Source organism: Salvelinus alpinus, chromosome 9 (assembly GCF_045679555.1).
Source record: "Salvelinus alpinus chromosome 9, SLU_Salpinus.1, whole genome shotgun sequence".
NCBI lineage: Eukaryota > Metazoa > Chordata > Actinopteri > Salmoniformes > Salmonidae > Salvelinus > Salvelinus alpinus.
Genome location: NC_092094.1, coordinates 41328014 through 41346814, shown reverse-complemented (window position 1 = coordinate 41346814; position 18801 = coordinate 41328014). Strand labels below are relative to the sequence as shown.

The 18801-nt window shown below is 45.4% G+C and overlaps 1 protein-coding gene across 1 annotated transcript in view; it reads right to left on the bottom strand.

Annotated features, from left to right (window-relative positions):
* Window positions 1-3: 3 nt before the first annotated feature.
* snrkb (SNF related kinase b) overlaps window positions 4-18801 on the bottom strand; it is a 38388-nt gene continuing 19590 nt past the window's right edge. The window contains exons 3-6 of the mRNA XM_071326198.1: window positions 7008-7149; window positions 3914-4126; window positions 3581-3718; window positions 4-3494 (exon numbers count right to left, since the gene is read on the bottom strand). Coding sequence (XP_071182299.1) covers window positions 2240-3494; window positions 3581-3718; window positions 3914-4126; window positions 7008-7149 — 1748 coding nt within the window. The 3' untranslated portion in view covers window positions 4-2239. The remainder of the gene's footprint in view (window positions 3495-3580; window positions 3719-3913; window positions 4127-7007; window positions 7150-18801) is intronic.

The window sequence follows — 18801 nt, the reverse complement described above, 5'->3', positions numbered from 1 at the left end:
ATCTCTGGTTTAATCCATTTTAATAAATAAATACAAAAATAAATAAATCTCATTGAGACCTAGAGTTGTATTCAATCCGTAGCGCCTAAAATCAGCGTTATAGCGTGATTGAAATTTAAAGGTGAAATCTGCCGTTCAAACAACAATGGCCACCCCACCACTGATTTGGTAAACAGCGGAGGGATGGGGCTGGAGAAATGTAAGCGCTCTCAAATTCATAGACTGAGCTATGGGTGCAAGGACTGACCAGCTATGAGATTAAAATGATAGTCTTAACCATGTTTGGAGGCTATACAATGTTGGTTTACAAACAAAGAGTTGTAAAAGGTTAAAATATGTATTGTGATGGGGTACAACAGTTGAACTAAGCTCATTAGGCATTTATAAGTTATATTCTTCAGGAATGAGTGGGTATATCACCAATTTAAAAGTCCAAAAATGGACCTAGCAACCGCAAATTGCCGTTTTAAATGCAGTGCTTCCGCGGTAAACACTTCATATTTCGGCTCAATCGAAAATTACTTAAAAATTTAAACCGTGCTACAACGCTGATCTTCTGCGCTATAAATTGAATCCAGCCCTATAGTCATAGTTTAAATCAGGTTCAATGGGCCGACAGACAGACAGACACTTTCCAGGTAAGGTGACTCCAGGCTAGGTGTGGAGGAGACAGCTGGTTGGCGGAGTGGAATGGAGACCACCCCCCCATTCCAATGACAGAAGAGGAAAGGAGACAGGGGAGGTTGAAGTGTCCATATCATATGAATGTGTGCCAGCTGAGGATAGTGCTCTGTGTCCGTCACTACACTCTTCTCTTCCACAATGAGGGGGCTAAAAGTATGCCATTAATTCTGCTCTCATACAGTCCTCTGGGGATTCCACTGAAGAGAAAGAACACAGCTTTCTGAGGACTCTCGTTCTATAACACTTTCCAATAACATTTCTCTTTGCATAATAGCTAGTTCGCATCTAGATTAGGATTTCTGATTTATCAAGTGGTATCTCTTAATAGTATGTATAGGTGTACTCTCAGAACAATAGACAGACAGAATACATATATACACAAATCCCCAGGCAAGTCCAACAACAATATGCAGGGACACGGTTTGTTTGTTTAACGGCCCAGAGTACACTGAGGCATATGTGGTAAATAATACAGATTTAAATACAGGGATTTAATGTACAGTATCTGTCATCACTCATGAGACTGATTCATTCTGTCACACTTAGATACCACAAAACAATAGTTATAATCACGCACCTGTGGATATGTCCTACGACAAAGAAACTGTTGTCCGACAAAATAAAAGGGTTCAATATCATTTGTAAGAATAACGATTAAAGATTTTTAAATAAAGTACATATACACACAAACAATCTGGAAGACCTGCATTTCCGTAGTCGATTTAATCATATCCATTTTCAAAAGTCTCTTGTACTAAACCCTGTCCAACAATTGTTCACAGATTTTGCTCTCCCTGCATTAGTCAGTTTAGGTCCCAAACCTTGCGACTGTACACCTCTCAGATTACCACTGACGTATCCAACCGCCAGCATTAAATGATACCATGCTTCCAGCTACATTGTCAATAGCATCAACCCTTTCATCAGTCCGCTAGCTGAGCAAATGTAGGCGGGCGGCTGAGGCAGGGAGTATAGCTGTCCCCTCTACAGCATGCATCATCTTCATGCTAGACATTACAATTATAGCACTGTACTAGCAGGCCTAAGAGTAACAACATACCATACGCTGAAATGGGCTCAGTTCGAGATAAGCTAGTGCAAAATGAAGAGCTACGATATAAGGGATTTTAAAATAGCAATCAATACAAAGCTATATACTATATAGTGATAGTCTAAGAAGACTACACAAAAAGCAGTTAATAAACTTCAGTACGTAGCAGCACAAGAAGTTGAGTTATTTTCTCACAAAGGAAGCAGCAGTAGATGCTAAGTATAACGAGGTAAGGGCTACACAGATCTAACAAGAATTGTCTAGAAAATGTCTGAGGTCACAGTAAGATAGTTCAGTTCAGGTCGGATGCAGACTTCTAGTTCAGGCAGGACCCAGACTGCTCTGGTGTTTTGTGTTGAACTAGATGGATCAGTGACAGGCTCTGGCCTGGTGTAAAGCTGTCTTGAGGGGCCTGAGGACCCCTAGTTTGTGCCCCGTGGCCAGGCTATAAAGTGAGTGAGTGATGTGGGAGGTATAGGGAGGTAAAGCTACAGGTGGCCCCGCCTACAGCACGTGGCAGCAGTTGTACTGGGCGAAGGGCAGGAGTTTCTCCTTGGAGGTGGGCTGGATATTGAAGGACAAGGCCTTCTCACAGAGGGGGAACTGCAGTAGGCGGTCTCGCAAGTTCACGTTCTTCCCCTTCCCAGGATCCAGTCTGACCGCAGGGTCGGTCCCCACCTCTCTGAGCCCAAGAGGACCCTGTGGTGCAATATGGGATCTCTCCAACTGGAGCTCCTCCGGCGTTTCCCCCTCAGACTCTCCTCCAGGCCCACCCACCTTGCGTGTCGTCTCCACTCCGTCAGGACCCAGGTCCACACAGTGGTTACGTGGCAGAGAGCGGGGTGAAGCGCTTGGAGTGGAACCCCCACCCTGCACCAGGAGCTTAGGCTTGGACTCTGTGGTGTTGTTGTTGTTTTCAAGCATAGTGTCTTCCTCCCCTTCCATGATGTATGGGGTAGGAGGCTCTCGTTGCCCCCGACAACACTGCACCCGCCCTAGGCGAGACAGGCATGGAGGATGAGCTTTAGGAGTGAGTTGACGATCTACCACTGTCTGAACCAGGTTTTCTAAACCATTGATTGGCTGGTCTGAAGTCCCATGACTACCTAGCCTCAGTGGGTCACATGACATGTCCTCTTCCTCCATGGGCTTCTCCTCTGACTCCACTGTACCCTGTTCCTGTCTGGCTGCCACCTGGTCAGGCTCCATATCTTTGTTGTGGCTGGAAACCTTGTCCTGCTGTTCCCTGTCCCCCTCCCCCCTCTCTGTCTCCAGTGCTTCCTTCACTGAGGTGCCCAACAGGCCTGTTTCCTCTCCCTGACCTGGCACTACTCTAACTGGGTGCCTCTGTGGAGCCTCTGTAACTGAGAGTATGGGACTTGACTGTTCTGTAGACCCAGTGGTTGATACCAAGCCTACTGTGTGAGGCAGTGCTTGAATATTATGAAGTCCAACATGTGGTTTGATTGCCTCTTCCTCCTCTTCTTCTTCCTCATCCTCTTCACAGATCAGCTGCAGGGCTCCCAGGCTTTTGACCTGCAGGGGTTCATCAGGGGGTGGGGGGTGCAGGGTGAGCCCCAGGCAGAGCCCTGTGCTGTACTCAGGGAAGGGGCTCTCTGTGCGACTTGGCTGTGGCTGGAGCAAAAGGGGCCTGTGGGCCAGGAAGTCCCCAGACTCTGGCACCCCTCGGCGGGGACAGCCAGGCAGCAGTCCATGGAGCCCCCTCTGCTCCAGATCCAGAGGCTCAGACAGTGGCCTCCTGTAGAAGAGACAGGGACATTAGTAGTGTTCATGATCCGTTAGTGGCCTAGTATGTAATGTGTCAGGGACGTGAATAGGTCTTACTGGAGTTGTGGTGGCTCAGCCCATGCGCTGTCGACTTTGGGCATCTCGCTGGGCTGCTCCTGCTTGTCTCTCAGGATACGCTCCCCCAGCAGGTAATACGTGGCTGTGATGTGGTTGTATCGGTCTGCCTCTAGAGCCCTGGGTGCAACACAATGATTGGTATACACTTAAAATAAAATTATTAACTATCAAAATTAACTACATCCATAACGCATATCACCAAGCTCCCTTGCTTGAAAAACTTACAGATCTGTGGCAGGGTACAAAGGAAGAGGATAGATATTGAGAGAGAGAGAATATGGGAAGGAGAGGGAGATGTAGAGAAGTCCTCACTCTTGGATGGCGTCGCGGTCTGCAATGTTGCCACTGGTCATGGCCTGGAGGATGACCTCGTGTTCCTCTGGGGACAGGCTACGGTGGGAGGTGAGGGGAGCGGCACTGTGTCCCGCGGGCGAGGGGTCGACCCCTAGCAGCCAGGGGTGGTTCTCGATCTCCTGCAGGGAGGCACGGCTAGATGGATCCCTCTGCAGCATATGGGAGATCAGACTGAGAGAGAGAGAGAGAGAGAATTCATTATCTATGGACCAGATACTATATATAAATATCTCCTTTTGGAACACCGGTACAAGTGAGTGAAGTTCTCATGTACACTGATTCAGTAATTGACAGGCAAAGCACATAACCCCATATATCTGTGATAGGAGAGGGAATGAGATCAAACTGTCTATCTCATAGTTAATCAATATTTATGAGCACCTGCAGACCTCAGACATTCTTTAGGTGCATCCATGCAGGGCCAGGCAGATAATTTGCTGAGAAGCATGGCATAGTCTGACTCTTGGCATCATCATGCAGGCTCTGAGACAGGATGGGGACTTTGTATTTCTCTCTTATATGTGTGTGTGCATAGAGGTATGCAAAGTCTGCATCAGACATCTATTTGTTCATGCGACTGTTTATTGCACTGCAGTGAAAGGCTGAGAGCAGCCTCTACAAGCTCATTTGAATTACCATCAGGGGGTGCCACTGCACCCTCCGTGTCACATTTATTTATTTATTTAATTAGGCAAGTCAGTTAAGATCAAATTCTTATTTACAATGATGGCCTACCCCGGCCAAACCTTAACGACACTGGGCCAATTGTGCACCGCCCTATGGGACTCCCAATCACGGCTGGAATTGAACCAGGTTCTCGTAGTGACGCCTCTAGCACTGAGATGCAATGCCTTAGACCGCTGCGCTAACTCGGGAGCCCAAGTCAGGAGCTTAGTGTATGTGTATACACTAAGCTCTTTCCATGACATGACTGGCCAGGTGAATCCAGGTGAAAGCTATGATCCCTTATTGATGTCACTTGTTAAATCCACTTCAATCAGTGCAGATGAAGGGGAGGGGACAAGTTAAATAAGTATTTTAAAGCCGCGAGACAAATGAGGCATGGCTTGTGTATGAGTGCCATGGTAGTAGATGCCAGGCACACCGGTTTGAGTGTCTAAAGAACTGAAATGCTGCTGGGTTTTTCACGCTCAACAGTTTCCTGTCTGTATCAAGAATAGTCCGCCACCCAAAGGACATCCAGCCAACTTGACATAACTGTAGGAAGCATTGGAGTCAACATGGGCCAGCATCCCTGTGGAACGCTTTCGACACCTTGTAGTCCATGCCCTGACGATATTTAAGCTGTTCTGAAGGCAAAGGGGGTGCAACTCAATATTAGGTGTTCCTAATGTTTTGTCTGTCTGTGTGTGCGCGTGTGTCTTTACCTGGTTTAACCATGTAAGACCAGGATCACCAAATCAGCCTATGCACTTATCAGAAATGTTCTATTTGCCCTTAAATCCATCTATACTGTTCAAGTACCCATGCTTCTCTGAACCTCCAATAATGCTGTTGGTGTTTGGTATATCCTATTCATACAACTACTTAAATATTTATAGAAATTAATTATTTACATACCATCCTAACTGACCCATGCATATCTCACAACACTACTGTAGAGTAAAGCACTAAATACAAATTAAGAGTAGCTTAGAGAGAGAGAGAGAGAGAGAGAGAGAGAGAGCTGGGAAATAGCTGGGAAACGAGAGAGAGAAAATGAAAGAGATGAAGGGTGGGGAGAGGAGGTCTCTGCTTTCGCTCAGTTGATTGTTGCCCGCAGGACTAAACTGTTTAGCAAGAAATCATCATCCCATTAAAGGAGCTTTCATCAGGGCCCTGGTCATGTGGCCCATGTTCTATGTTTGGAACTGTTCCTGAGCCAGTCATCCAGATGCCTGAGGCAGAATCATCTGCTTCGGAACCACAACATCTGCCAGGTCTCTGGTCTGAGGTTCAGGGGCTGCAGGGGTGTTCTTCAGTCTCAACCACAAATAGCACTGGTACCAAGGGGCTCAGCTAACACAACTTTTAAAACAAATACAGTTTTGTCAAGATTGATCTTTAATATATACCAGAGCTGGGGTGAGATCTGGGGTCAGATATGGAATGGACTAGGTATGCAGGGATTGATCGCACCCATGCCAATCCAATACAGCATGGGTTGCAATCAACTCACTCAATTTCCTATAACGCCTGACATGAACTTTCCCTTTAGCCAGCTCTTTATTCTACCCACTGGTTGGCTGGCCCCTTAAAATCAACACTCAGTATTGTATTCCCTATTCAGTGATTGGCTAGCCCCCATTGACAAAAACAGCCAATGATCACAGGGTACACCATGTCCAGAAGTCTGTTTGTACAAGGTTGTCAGTTAGGTGTGAGGTTTAGAGTTTGGTAGATAGGAGACACTGGTTTATCATTTCTGGGCATGATCTAGGGCAGTGTAGGCTGGAGCAGTGTAGGCTGGGGCCGGGCAGGCTAGGGCAGTGTAGGCTGGGGCAGTGTAGGCTGGGGCCGGGCAGGCTAGGGCTAAGGCTAAGGCTAAGGCAGTGTAGGCTGGGGCAGTGTAGGCTGGGGCCGGGCAGGCTAAGGCAGTGTAGGCTGGGGCAGTGTAGGCTGGGGCCGGGCAGGCTAAGGCTAAGGCAGTGTAGGCTGGGGCCGGGCAGGCTAGGGCTAAGGCTAAGGCAGTGTAGGCTGGGGCAGTGTAGGCTGGGGCCGGGCAGGCTAAGGCAGTGTAGGCTGGGGCAGTGTAGGCTGTGGCCGGGCAGGCTAGGGCAGTGTAGGCTGGGGCAGTGCAGGCTGGGGCCGGGCAGGCTAGGGCAGTGTAGGCTGGGGTAGGACAGGTTGGGGTAGGACAATTTGGGGCATTGTATTCGTAAACACAGGAGCTGACAACTGACTGGCATCATGATTATTATGTGTGTAAGTATTTTTGTCATCTGATGGAATAATAAAACCATATGACATTCTCACTGTGTTAAGGTCAATGCATGGATGTGTGAGAGAGAAAGCTGTGGGCCTATCTCTGTAGGTGATGGGTGGTACTCACTCTTTGCAGTCTGCGGAGACGTGGGCTGGGACAGTGTAGCGACAGTCCATGATCATGGTGAGCGTCTCACTGTCATTGGTCTCCTGGAAAGGGGGCTGTCCACACACCAGCATGTAAAGGATCACCCCCAACGACCAGATATCTGTAACACAAACACCATGCATACAGTCATCATATGATACAATACAGAAACACCCTGTCACACTTGAGTAAAGTGAGTACGCACACACGGCCTATGATCACCAGGGCCTAGATATTTGTATGGTCAGGTCACAAGATCATGAAAATAAGCACTCAAACAAACCAACAAACAACCATCTACAGTATAACTTGTTCCTCAATAGGCTGGTTTCAGTAGCTGAAGTGTATGATGTTGTTTACAGAGCCAGGCATTTGTCCCAAACAGCTGTGTGAGTGCATAACTCTCCCTCCTCCAGGCAGACTGGGTCTGGAGCCTGAAACCTGGAGCGAGCAGACAGGCCTTGAGACAGTCAGGGCCAACCTCTCACCCACACTGTAAGTGGCCCTATGATTGCTTGCCCTAAGAGACAGAGAGGCAACCTCTCACCCACACGGACACAGGCCCTGCTCAGAGCCTTCTATCTGGCTCTGCTCTTATTGAATGACATTCCTCAGCGTGCACAGTGCACGCCCTTCCTGTCTCCTCCCCTCTCCCCTTCCTCAGGGCCGGGGTAACACAAGGTCTCTGGAAGCGCTTTCAGAACATCCTGCACCCAGAACAACTCAGAACAGTGTGTGACCTGTCACAAGTAGAGAGCAGCTGTGGAACATGGGGGCTGGCCACAGAGAGCTAATCTTTTTCGGGATGGTTCCATTCCAAGATATCTCTCCAGGAAAATAAGCCTCCCTCCTTCTCAGTCATGTGCATAGAGAAAGGAGCACTGGAGAGAGTACGTGAGAGAGATGGCGAATCGAATATGTAACCCCAATTCCCTGAAAAGGGGCTGATTCAAATACCATACATACAGACAATCTTTATTTACATGTTGTTTAACCTTTATTTACCTGGGCAAGTCAGGTAAGAAACAAATCTTATTTAAAATGACGGCCTCTTACCCAGAGCGACTTACAATTAGTGCATCCATCTTAAGATACACTATACAGTGCATTCGGAAAGTATTCAGACCCCTTGACGTTTTCCATATTTTGTTACGTTACAGCCTTATTCTAAAATGGATTAAATAGTTCCTCCCCTCTTCAATCTACACACAATACCCCTTAATGACAAAGCAAAAACAGTTTTTTAGAACATTTAGCAAATTTATATATTTAAAAAAAAGACGGAAACATCACATTTACATAGGTATTCATACATTTACTCAGTACTTTATTGAAGCACCTTTGGCAGCGATTACTGCCTCAAGTCTTCTTGGGTATGACGCTACAAGCTTCGCACACCTGTATCTGTTTCTCCCACTCTTCTCTGCAGATCCTCTCAAGCTCTGTCAGGTTGGATGTGGAGCGTCGCTACACAGCTATTGTCAGGTCTCTCCAGAAATGTTCAATCAGGTTCAAGTCCGGGCTCTAGCTGGGCCACTCAAGGACATTCAAAGACTTGTCCCGAAGCCACTACTGCATTGTCTTGGCTGTGTGCTTGGGGTTGTTGCCCTGTTGGAAGGTAAACCTTCGCACCAGTCTGGGGTCTGGAGCGCTCTGGAGCAGGTTATCATCAAGGATCTCTCTGTACTTTGCTCCGCTCATCTTTCCCTCAATCCTGACTAGTCTCTCAGTCCCTACCACTAAAGAAAAATCCCCACAGCATGATGCTGCCACCACCATGCTTCATCGTAGGGATGGTGCCAGGTTTCCTCCAGATGTGACACTTGGCATTCAAGAATGATGGAGGCCACTGTACTCTTGGGGACCTTCAATGCTGCAGAAATGTTTTGTACCCTTCCCCAGATCTGGAACTATGGACCATTCCTCTTTACAAAACTGTTTCAGTTCAGCAATATTTTTGGGATGTCTGGTGTGAACCGCTCTCAAAATCGGGTTGAGGTCAGGACTCTGACTGGGCCACTCCAGAAGGCGTATTTTCTTCTGTTGAAGCCATTCTGTTGTTGATTTACTTCTGTGTTTTGGGTGGTTGTCCTGTTGCATCACCCAACTTCTGTTGAGCTTCAATTGGCGGACAGATAGCCTTACATTCTCCTGCAAAATGTCTTGATAAACTTGATAATTAATTTTCCCGTCATTGATAGCACACTGTCCAGGCCCTGAGGAAGCCAAGCAGCCCCAAACCATGATGCTCCATCCACCATACTTTACAGTTGGGAACAGGTTTTGATGCTGGTGTGCTGTGCTTTTTTTTCTCCTCACATAGTGTTGTGTTCCTTCCAAACAACTTCACTGTAGTTTCATCTGTCCTCAGAATATTTGGCCTGTAGCGTTGTGGAACATCCAGGTGCTCTTTTGCAAACTTCAGCTTTTTTGCAAACTTCTACTTTTTTTTGGACAGCAGTGGCATCGTCTGTGGTGTCCTCCCATGAAGACCATTCTTGTTTAGTGTTTTAAGTATCGTAGACTCGTCAACAGAGTTGATGTTACCATGTTCCAGAGATTTCTGTAAGTCTTTAGCTGACACTCTAGAATTCTTCTTAACATTGAGCATTCTGCGCTGTGCTCTTGCAGTCATCTTTGCAGGATGGCCACTCCTAGGGAGAGTAGCAACAGTGCTGAACTTTCTCCATTTATAGACAATTTGTCTTCCTGTGGACTGATGAACATCAAGGCTTTTAGAGATACTTTTGTAGCCCTTTCCAGCTTTATGCAAGTCAACAATTCTTAATCGTAGGTCTTCTTGGATCTCTTTTGTTCGAGGTATGGTTCACATCAGGCACTGCTTCTTGTGAATTTCAAACTCAAATTGTGTGTGTATTTTTTATAGGGCAGGGCAGCTTTAACCATCTCCAATATCATCTCATTGATTGGACTCCAGGTTAGCTGACTCCTGACTCCAATTAGCTTTTGGAGAAGTCATTAGCCTAGGGGTTCACATACTTTTCCCAACCTACACTGTGAATGTTTAAATTATCTATTCAATATAGACAAGAAAAATACAATAATTTGTGTGTTATTAGTTTAAGCACACTGTGTTTGTCTATTGTTACCAATTTATGCACTGTAATTCTAAACATCTGTTGTTGCTTTTCATTATGTGGCATTGTGTATTGATTTTTTATTTAATCCATTTTAGAATAAGGCTGTAACGTAACAAAATATGGAAAAAGTCAAAGGGTCTGAATATTTTCAGAATGCACTGTATATACAAAAGTATGTGGACACCCCTTAAAATGAGTGAATTTGTCTATTTCAGCCACACCCGTTGCTGACAGGTGTTTAAAATCGGACATGCAATCTCCATAGACAACATTGGCAGTAGAGTGGCCTTACTAAAGAGCTATGACTTTCAACCTGGCACAATCCTAGGATGCCATCTTTCCAACAAGTCAGTTTAAAATTTCTGCCCTGCTAGAGCTGCCCCAGTCAACTATAAGTTCTGTTATTGTGAAGTGGAAACGTCTAGGAGCAACAGCGGCTCAACTGCAAAGTGGTAGGCCACACAAGTGTTGAAGCGCATAAAAATTGTCTGTCCTCGGTTGCAACACTCACTACAGAGTTCTAAACTGCCTCTAGAAGCAATGTCAGCACAAGAACTGTTCGTCGGGAGCTTCATGAAATGGGTTTCCATGGCCGAGCAGCCGCACACAAGCCTAAGATCACCATGCGCAATGCCAAGCATCAGTTGCAATGTTGTAAAGCTCGCCACCATTGGACTCTGGAGCAGTGGAAACTCGTTCTCTGCAGTGATGAATCACGCTTCACCATCTGGCAGTCAGACGGACAAATCTGTCAAGAGCAAGTGTTGGTTCAGGAAAGTTTGTTTTGTGCGTAGTGTGTAGGGTGATAATTATCCTTATACAAACGGCATATGTGACTCGTTTCAGGATGTCGCACGTCACTACTTTACAGGATAGACATTTGAACGTAAACATACATTTTTTATCAAAATGCGTTTCTTTGCAGAAATGCAATCATGAACATGTTTACTTTCATGAGCCTTAATAACAAACTTGTATTCCATCTGTAAATATGATAAAAATGGGTAAATTATGAGCCTAATTGGTTTAGCCACGGAAAAAGACAGGAAGCTTCCCGCTAGCCATGATTGGCTGAGATAATGGGTGGGCTGGACATGCCGAGAAATGAGTTTGGATTGGTCTGCCATGTAGCATGCTCACGGAAGAAGTTGACCAAGTTTTAAAATCAGTGGAATGCCCGGTGGAAGCAGAGTATAATAGATAAGGAGATTGTAAGAGTCTAGCTAGCTACATTTTCTGATATTATAAGTTTCTAATTTTGTCAGAAAGTTGTTTTCATTGCAAGTTAAAGCGTACCGTTAGCTAGCTAACGTTACGTGATCTGTGTAGTACTATTATTCGTATCTCAGAAAGCCATTTGGATTGCTAGTTATAGCCTAATGTTAGCTGTGAGAAATAAACTTTGATTTTAATTGATACAGTGTTTACCAGAGACGGTAATGTGAAGAACATGACCTGCACCAAAGTCAGATAAGGATATATACCACTTTCAACACTTTAACTTAGATACTACACTACCTTAATCTGTTTAGCACATGGCCCCACGTGAATCCTTAAAAATATGGGTGGGGCTAAGGCTTAAGAGGGTGTGAACAATGCTGAATGGGTGTAGACAAAGAAGAGTAGGTATACCAAAACTTTCAAAGACATTCTTTAAAAAGTGGGGTTACAAGTTTATCAACTTTCAAAGCTGAATTACTTTCCCATTGTTCCTCAACTGCAGTGTATTATATACAATTTTCTAGCTCTGAGTCTTTAATTTCATCCAATGTAAAAAAACACAATTTCAAATTTGGCTACATAAGACCGAATCGAGCCGGTCGGTCACATGTAGAAAACAATGTAGTTCATTGTACATTGTTCCAGAGAAGAGGAGTGTGTGCTGGTCTAAGCAGAGACATTCCCCTGACTGACAGTCAGACGACTCAGCCTGAACAGAATAGCCTCCTGGGACAGGACAGTGGGCGTCATCACAGCTGCATGCTGGGACAGAGGAGATTATGATGCCTGCTGAGTGCATGTTACCATTGTCCCAGAGGGCTCTTGACAATGAAAACAATAACCCTCACTCTCTTTCTGCCTCGTTACCATATCTATCCCACATATATAAACATTCACACAGAAACACTCTCATGAATGCGCGCGTACACACACACACACACACCCACACAACCCTCTCCACCTCAGTTATACAACGGCAGCAAATTCAAAATGCGATGCTCCCTCTCTCAATCCACTGGGAATTTCCACATATTCTTACCACACATTATTTCTGACAGATCTGTAATGCTGCACTCAAAACACACATCACTCGCTGCTAAACAAGCACAAACACTGTCTTCACCCTTTACCCTGTCAAAAGCACAATTATCGTCATCACTCGTCTCTGAGCCCAGGGAAAGTAAACAGAAGTTGAAAAGTGAAAATCAACCATGAGCACTGAGCATTCGATCGTAAAGAAAATAACCTTTCCTTGGCTGAGCTGCCATATTTAATCAAGCACAGTCCAATAAATCATATGTATGTGTGCCCACTACATAACATATTAACTGGAGTTACCCTTTTCTCTGCTGATGACTCCTGAACACTGAGATATATGCACATAATAATGTGTGTTCAAAGGGTAGAACGTGAATAGCTGGCCTTTTTAAGTTAAGGTTCAGCTAATGACATCCGACAGCCAGAATGCCCCATGGCACTGATTGCTGTATGAGGGCAAAGGTTACCCATGTGGAATCCCTGTGATTATTCTCCTGTTCTGTTCTCTTCCTGCAATCTCTATCTATAAACAGTGGGGTCAGAAATTATTGACACCGTTGATAAAGAGGAGCAAAAATGACTGTATAAAAGAAATAATTCGAATACTGCTAACATTTGGTTCCTTGGAAGTTGGTTTCACAAAAAAAATAAAACAAGCCATACGTTTCCTGACCGGTAAAACATAACCTTTTTAAAACATTCTGAGAACAGAAGTGAAAATGTTGCCTGTTCTGTAAACGTTTATTTTTAGGTTGCAGGGAGGATTTGAGAACGTTTTTTTTCTCTGGTTGCTTGAAAATTTTCCTGGGAGGTTTTATTAAACGCTCTGAGAAGGAAATTATCATTTATTTGGAGGTTTTTGAATAACTTCCTTACAACTTTCAGTGATCATTTTTATTTATTTTTACCTATACAGACTTTTGATGACACTGCTAGCTTATTTTGGGTTAACTTTTTTGTGATTCCAAGCACAGATAGAACACATGAAAATGTATTTCCTTAGGCATGAACCATGCAAACACTTTTCTTATTATTACACGGCATCAATGAGATTAAAAACTATAATATTCTGTTCTTTATCCATGGAATTAGTCCACTGTGCCACAAGGATGGAGCTTAAATGCCTTGTTTTTTTTTTCCGCTTACAAAGCTGTTCATTTTAGTCTATTCAAACAGACCCCATTTCAAACAAAACAAGCACTCATTAATATCAAGTGTGGCCAATTAGGTGTGGCCAATTAGTGGGGTCGGCCAACACACTTAAGTAAGATGGCACCAAAGAGGATGGCTGACGTTTTACATGCCCGTAACCAATTGTGCTATTTTCTTAGTTTTTTAAAACTTATTTTGTACGTAATGTTGCTGCTACCGTCTTTATGACCGAAAATAACTTCTGGACATCAGAACTGGGATTACTCACCATGAACTAAAAGAAGCTTTTCCGTTAACGAGTCCGACGAAAAAGATATACTGCTCTCCCGGGAACAGGCCCAGATCCCCATCATTTCCGTGAAGAATTCTACTTGCTAACATGCAATCATTGGAAAATAAAATTGATGACCTACGATTATCCTACCAACGGGACATTAAGAACTGTAATATCTTATGTTTCACCGAGTCATGGCTGAATGACAACACGGATAATATAGAGCTGGAGGGATTTTCAATGCACCGGCAGAACAGAGAAGCTACGTCTGGTAAGACGAGGGGTGGGGGTGTGTCCTTTTGTCAATAACAGCTGGTGCGCGATGTCTAATATTAAAGAAGTCTACAGGTATTTCTCGCCTGAGGTAGAGTACCTTATTATAAGCTGTAGACCATACTATCTACCAAGAGAGTTCTCATCTGTATTATTCGTAGCCGTTTATTTAGCACCACAGACCGATTCTGGCACTAAGACCGCACTCAACCAACTCTATAAGGCCATAAGCAAACAAGAAAATTCTCACCCAGAAGCGGCTCTCCTAGAGGCCGAGAACTTTAATGCAGGCAAACTTAAATCAGTTTTACCTCATTTTTACCACCATGTCACATGTGCAACCAGAGGGCTCGCCCCCGCCCTCTATTTGGCCAATCTGACCATAATTATATCCTCCTGATTCCTGCTTACAAGCAAGAACTAAAGCAGGAAGTACCAGTGACTCGCTCAATACTGATGACGCGAATGCTAAGCTACAGGACTCTTTGCTAGCACAGACTGGAATATGTTCCGGGATTCATCCAATGGCATTGAGGAGTATACCACCTCAGTCATCGGCTTCATCAATAAGTGCATTGACGACATCGTCCCCAAAGTGACCATACGTACATATCCCTACTTGAAGCCGCATCGAGCTAAAGGCTAGAAGCGGGACACTAATCCGGACGCCAATAAGAAATCCTGCTATGCCCTCAGACGAACCACCAAACAAGCAAAGTGTCAATACAGGATCAAGATTGAATCCTACTACATCGGCTCTGACGCTCGTCGGATGTGGCAGGGCTTGAAAACTATTACTGACTAAAGAGGGAAACCCAGACGCGAGCTGCCCAGTGATGCAACCCTACCAGATGAGCTAAATGCCTTTTATGCTTGCTTCTAGGCAAGCAAAACTGAAACATGCAAGAGAGCACCAGCTGTTCTGGATGGCTGTGTGATAATGCTCTCGGTAGCCGATGTGAGCAAGACCTTTTAAACAGGTCAACATTCACAAAGCCGGCGGGCCAAATGGATTACCAGGACGTGTACCCAAAGCATGAGCGGACCAACTGACAAGTATCTTCACTGACATTTTCAACTTCTCCCTGACCGAGTCTATAATACCTACATGTTTCAAGCAGACCACCATAGTCCCTGTCCCCAAGGAAGTGAAGGTAACGTGCCTAAATGATTACAGTAACGATGAAGTGCTTTGAAAGGCCGGTCATGGCTCACATCAACAGCATCCTCCCAGATACCCTAGACACACTCCAATTCACATACCGCCCCAACAGATCCACAGATGACGCAATCTCAATCGCACTCCACACTGCCCTTTCCCACCTAGACAAAAGGAACACCTATGTGAGAGTGCTGTTCATTGACTAAAGCTCAGCATTCAACACCATAGTGCCCACGAAGCTCATCACTAAGCTAAGGACCCTGGGGCTAAACACCTCCCTCTGCAACTGGATCCTGGACTTCCTGATGGACCGCCCCCAGGTGGTGAGGGTAGGCAACAACACATCTGCCAAGCTGTTCCTCAACACTGGGGCCCCTCAGGGGTGTGTACTTAGTCCCCTCCTGTACTCCCTGTTCACCCACGACTGCGTGACCAAACACGACTCCAACACCATCATTATGTTTGCTGACGACAACAGTGGTAGGCCTGATCACCGACAACGATGAGACAGCTTATAGGGAGGAGGTCTGAGAACTGGCAGTGTGGTGTTAGGACAACAACCTCTCCCTCAATGTGAGCAAGACAAAGGAGCTGATCGTGGACTACAGGAAAGGCGGGCCGAACAGGCCCCCATTAACATCAACAGGGCTGTAGTGGAGCGGGTCGAGTGTCCACATCACCAACAAACTAGCATGGTCCAAACACACCAAGACAGTCATGAAGAGGGCACGGCAAAACGTTTTCCCCCTCAGGAGACTGAAAAAAATTGGCATGGGTCCCCAGATCCTCAAAACTCTACAGCTGCACCCTCGAGCGCATCCAGACCGGTTGTATCACCGCCTGGTATGGCAACTGCTTGGCATCTGACCATAAGGCGATACAGAGGGTAGTGCGTACGGCCCAGTACATCCCTGAGGCCAAGCTTCCTGCCATCCAGGACCTATATACTAGGCGTGTCAGAGGAAAGCCCATAAAATTGTCAGGGACTCCAGTCACCGAAGTCATAGACTGTTTTCTCTGCTACGCACGGCAAGCGGTACTGGAGCGCCAAGTCTAGGATCAAAAGGCTCCTCAACAGCTTCTACCCCCAAGCCATGAAACTGCTGAACAATTACAGTTTTTTCGAATTGCTAACACACTAAAATGACATGCACAGCACAATTATTTAAACTGACACACAGAGAGCAAAACCTCTTCTCAAGTCTCCAAAAGTCTAAACACATTTTCTGCTTGACACACATTTTGCAATTCAAAATGGCACTTTTCGAATGCACTGCACACTGTTCTCTGCATAAGACACAACAATCTGACATAAAGTCACATGTTTGCCATTTCAAAACACTGACATTCAAAATGACACTACATGAGCTAATTGGCCAATACATGTGCCACCTGGCCAAACACCTCACTGGTTAATTGTTACCACTTCAATCAGGAAGTAAGCACTATGAAAAGACCACAGGTGAGCACCTTCTGTTTTACAACAACAATGGAAGCCGTTGCAGAGAGAGGAAGAGGGAGGGTGAGAATGAGAGGGGGGGGAAGAGTGAGAGGAAGTGGTAGAGCTGGTAGAGGAGTTCATGGCCAAAGAAGACAACAACTTTCAAATGAAATCAGAGCAACCTTAGTTGATCATGTCATCAACCATGGGCTGACAATGCGAGAGGCTGGACAGAGAGTGCAGCCCAACTTGAGCCGTTTTACTGTCGCCTGTGTCATCCGGACATTTAGACTGGAGTACAGGTATGTAACCAAAATTTCTTTCACACTATGTAGTACACCCCATGTCATAGTGTATCATTTGGGTGACACCTGTTTACTTAATGAATGGCTGATGTCATACACTAACTGCACAAATTTCCTGTAGAATTTACTCTACTGTGGGGGAAATATCTTTAGGCTGCATTGTCCAAGTCCTATATTTATTTATTTTTGTTTTTCTAAAGGACTGAGAGACGCAACCATGGTGGAGGGAGGGGCCAAATGTTCACCGGGGTACAGGAAGCTGCCATTGTAAAATTGGTTTTGGAAAATAATGAAATCAGATTATGAGAAATTCAAAGCCACATCATCCAAGACAACTCCATATTCAACAACATTCAACGAGTCAGTCTGTCCACATTGGCTCGCATTCTCAAGCGAAACCAAATCACAATGAAACAACTTTATAAGGTGCCGTTTGAGAGAAACTCTCAAAGAAACAAAGAGGTCAGACGAGCATATGTGGATGTAAGTACAATATTGACTGCAGTACACTACACGCAACATTGTTTCCCAGTGTACTGGATAACACCATATTGACTGCTTTTGTTCTTTGTTTTCAGGGAGTACTGGAAATGGATGCTCATGCAATCCCACATGAGTGCATCTTTATAGATGAGGCTGGGTTCAACCTAGCAAAGACCAGAAGAAGGGGGAGAAACGTCATTGGCCACAGAGCCATTATAGATGTTCCTGGCCAACGTGGTGGGAACATCACAATGTGCGCTGCCATCTCCAATACGCATGGTGTCCTCCACCGTCATGCCAACCTTGGACCATACAACACAGCCCATATTCTCACATTTCTGGACAGATTTCTGGACAGACATTCTCATACCACCAGAGCATATGAATGATGCAGACCATCAAAGAACCCGGTATGTTGTAGTATGGGACAACGTGAGCTTTCATCGTGCAGCCCCAGTCCAAAACTGGTTTGCTGACCACCCACCATTTCTCGTGCAATACCTCCCACCGTACTCACCATTTCTGAACCCCATAGAAGAGGTCTTTTCGGCATGGCGGTGGAAGGTATACGACCGGCAGCCCTTTGTGCGCATGTCTCTTGTGCAGGCTATGGAAGAGGCAAGTGATGAGATTGATGTGGGTGCGATTCAGGGTCTCACTTTTTCGAGATGCCTACAAGGCCCTCCCCTGCCCTCCCTTTGGCAAATTCGATCACAACTCCATTTGGTCCTCCCTATATGGCAGAAACTCAAAACAGGAAGTACCCGTGCTAAGGACTATTCAACGCTGGTCTGTTCAATCGGAATCCACGCTTCAAGATTGTTTTGATCACACGGACTGGGATATGTTCCGGATAGCCTCTGAGAATAACATTGACGTATACACGGACAAGGTGACTGAGTTAATCAGGAAGTGCATAGGGAATGTTGTTCCCACAGTGACTATTAAAACCTACCCAAACCTGAAACAGTGAATAGATGGCAGCATTCACTCAAAACTAAAAGCGTGAACCACTGCATTTAACCATTGCAAGGTGACTGGGAATATGGTTGAATACAAACATTGTAGTTATTGCCTCCGTAAGCCAATGAAACAGGCAAAATGTCAGTACAGAGACAAAGTTAAATCGCAATTCAACGGCTTAGACACAAGACGTATGTGGCAGGGTCTACAGACAATCACGGATTACAAAGGGAAAACCAGCCACGTCAGACACCGACGTATTGCTCCCAGACAAGCTAAACACCTACTTCGCCCGCTTTGAGGATAACACATTGCCACCAACGCGGCCCGCTCCCAAGGACTGTGGGCTCTCATTCTCCG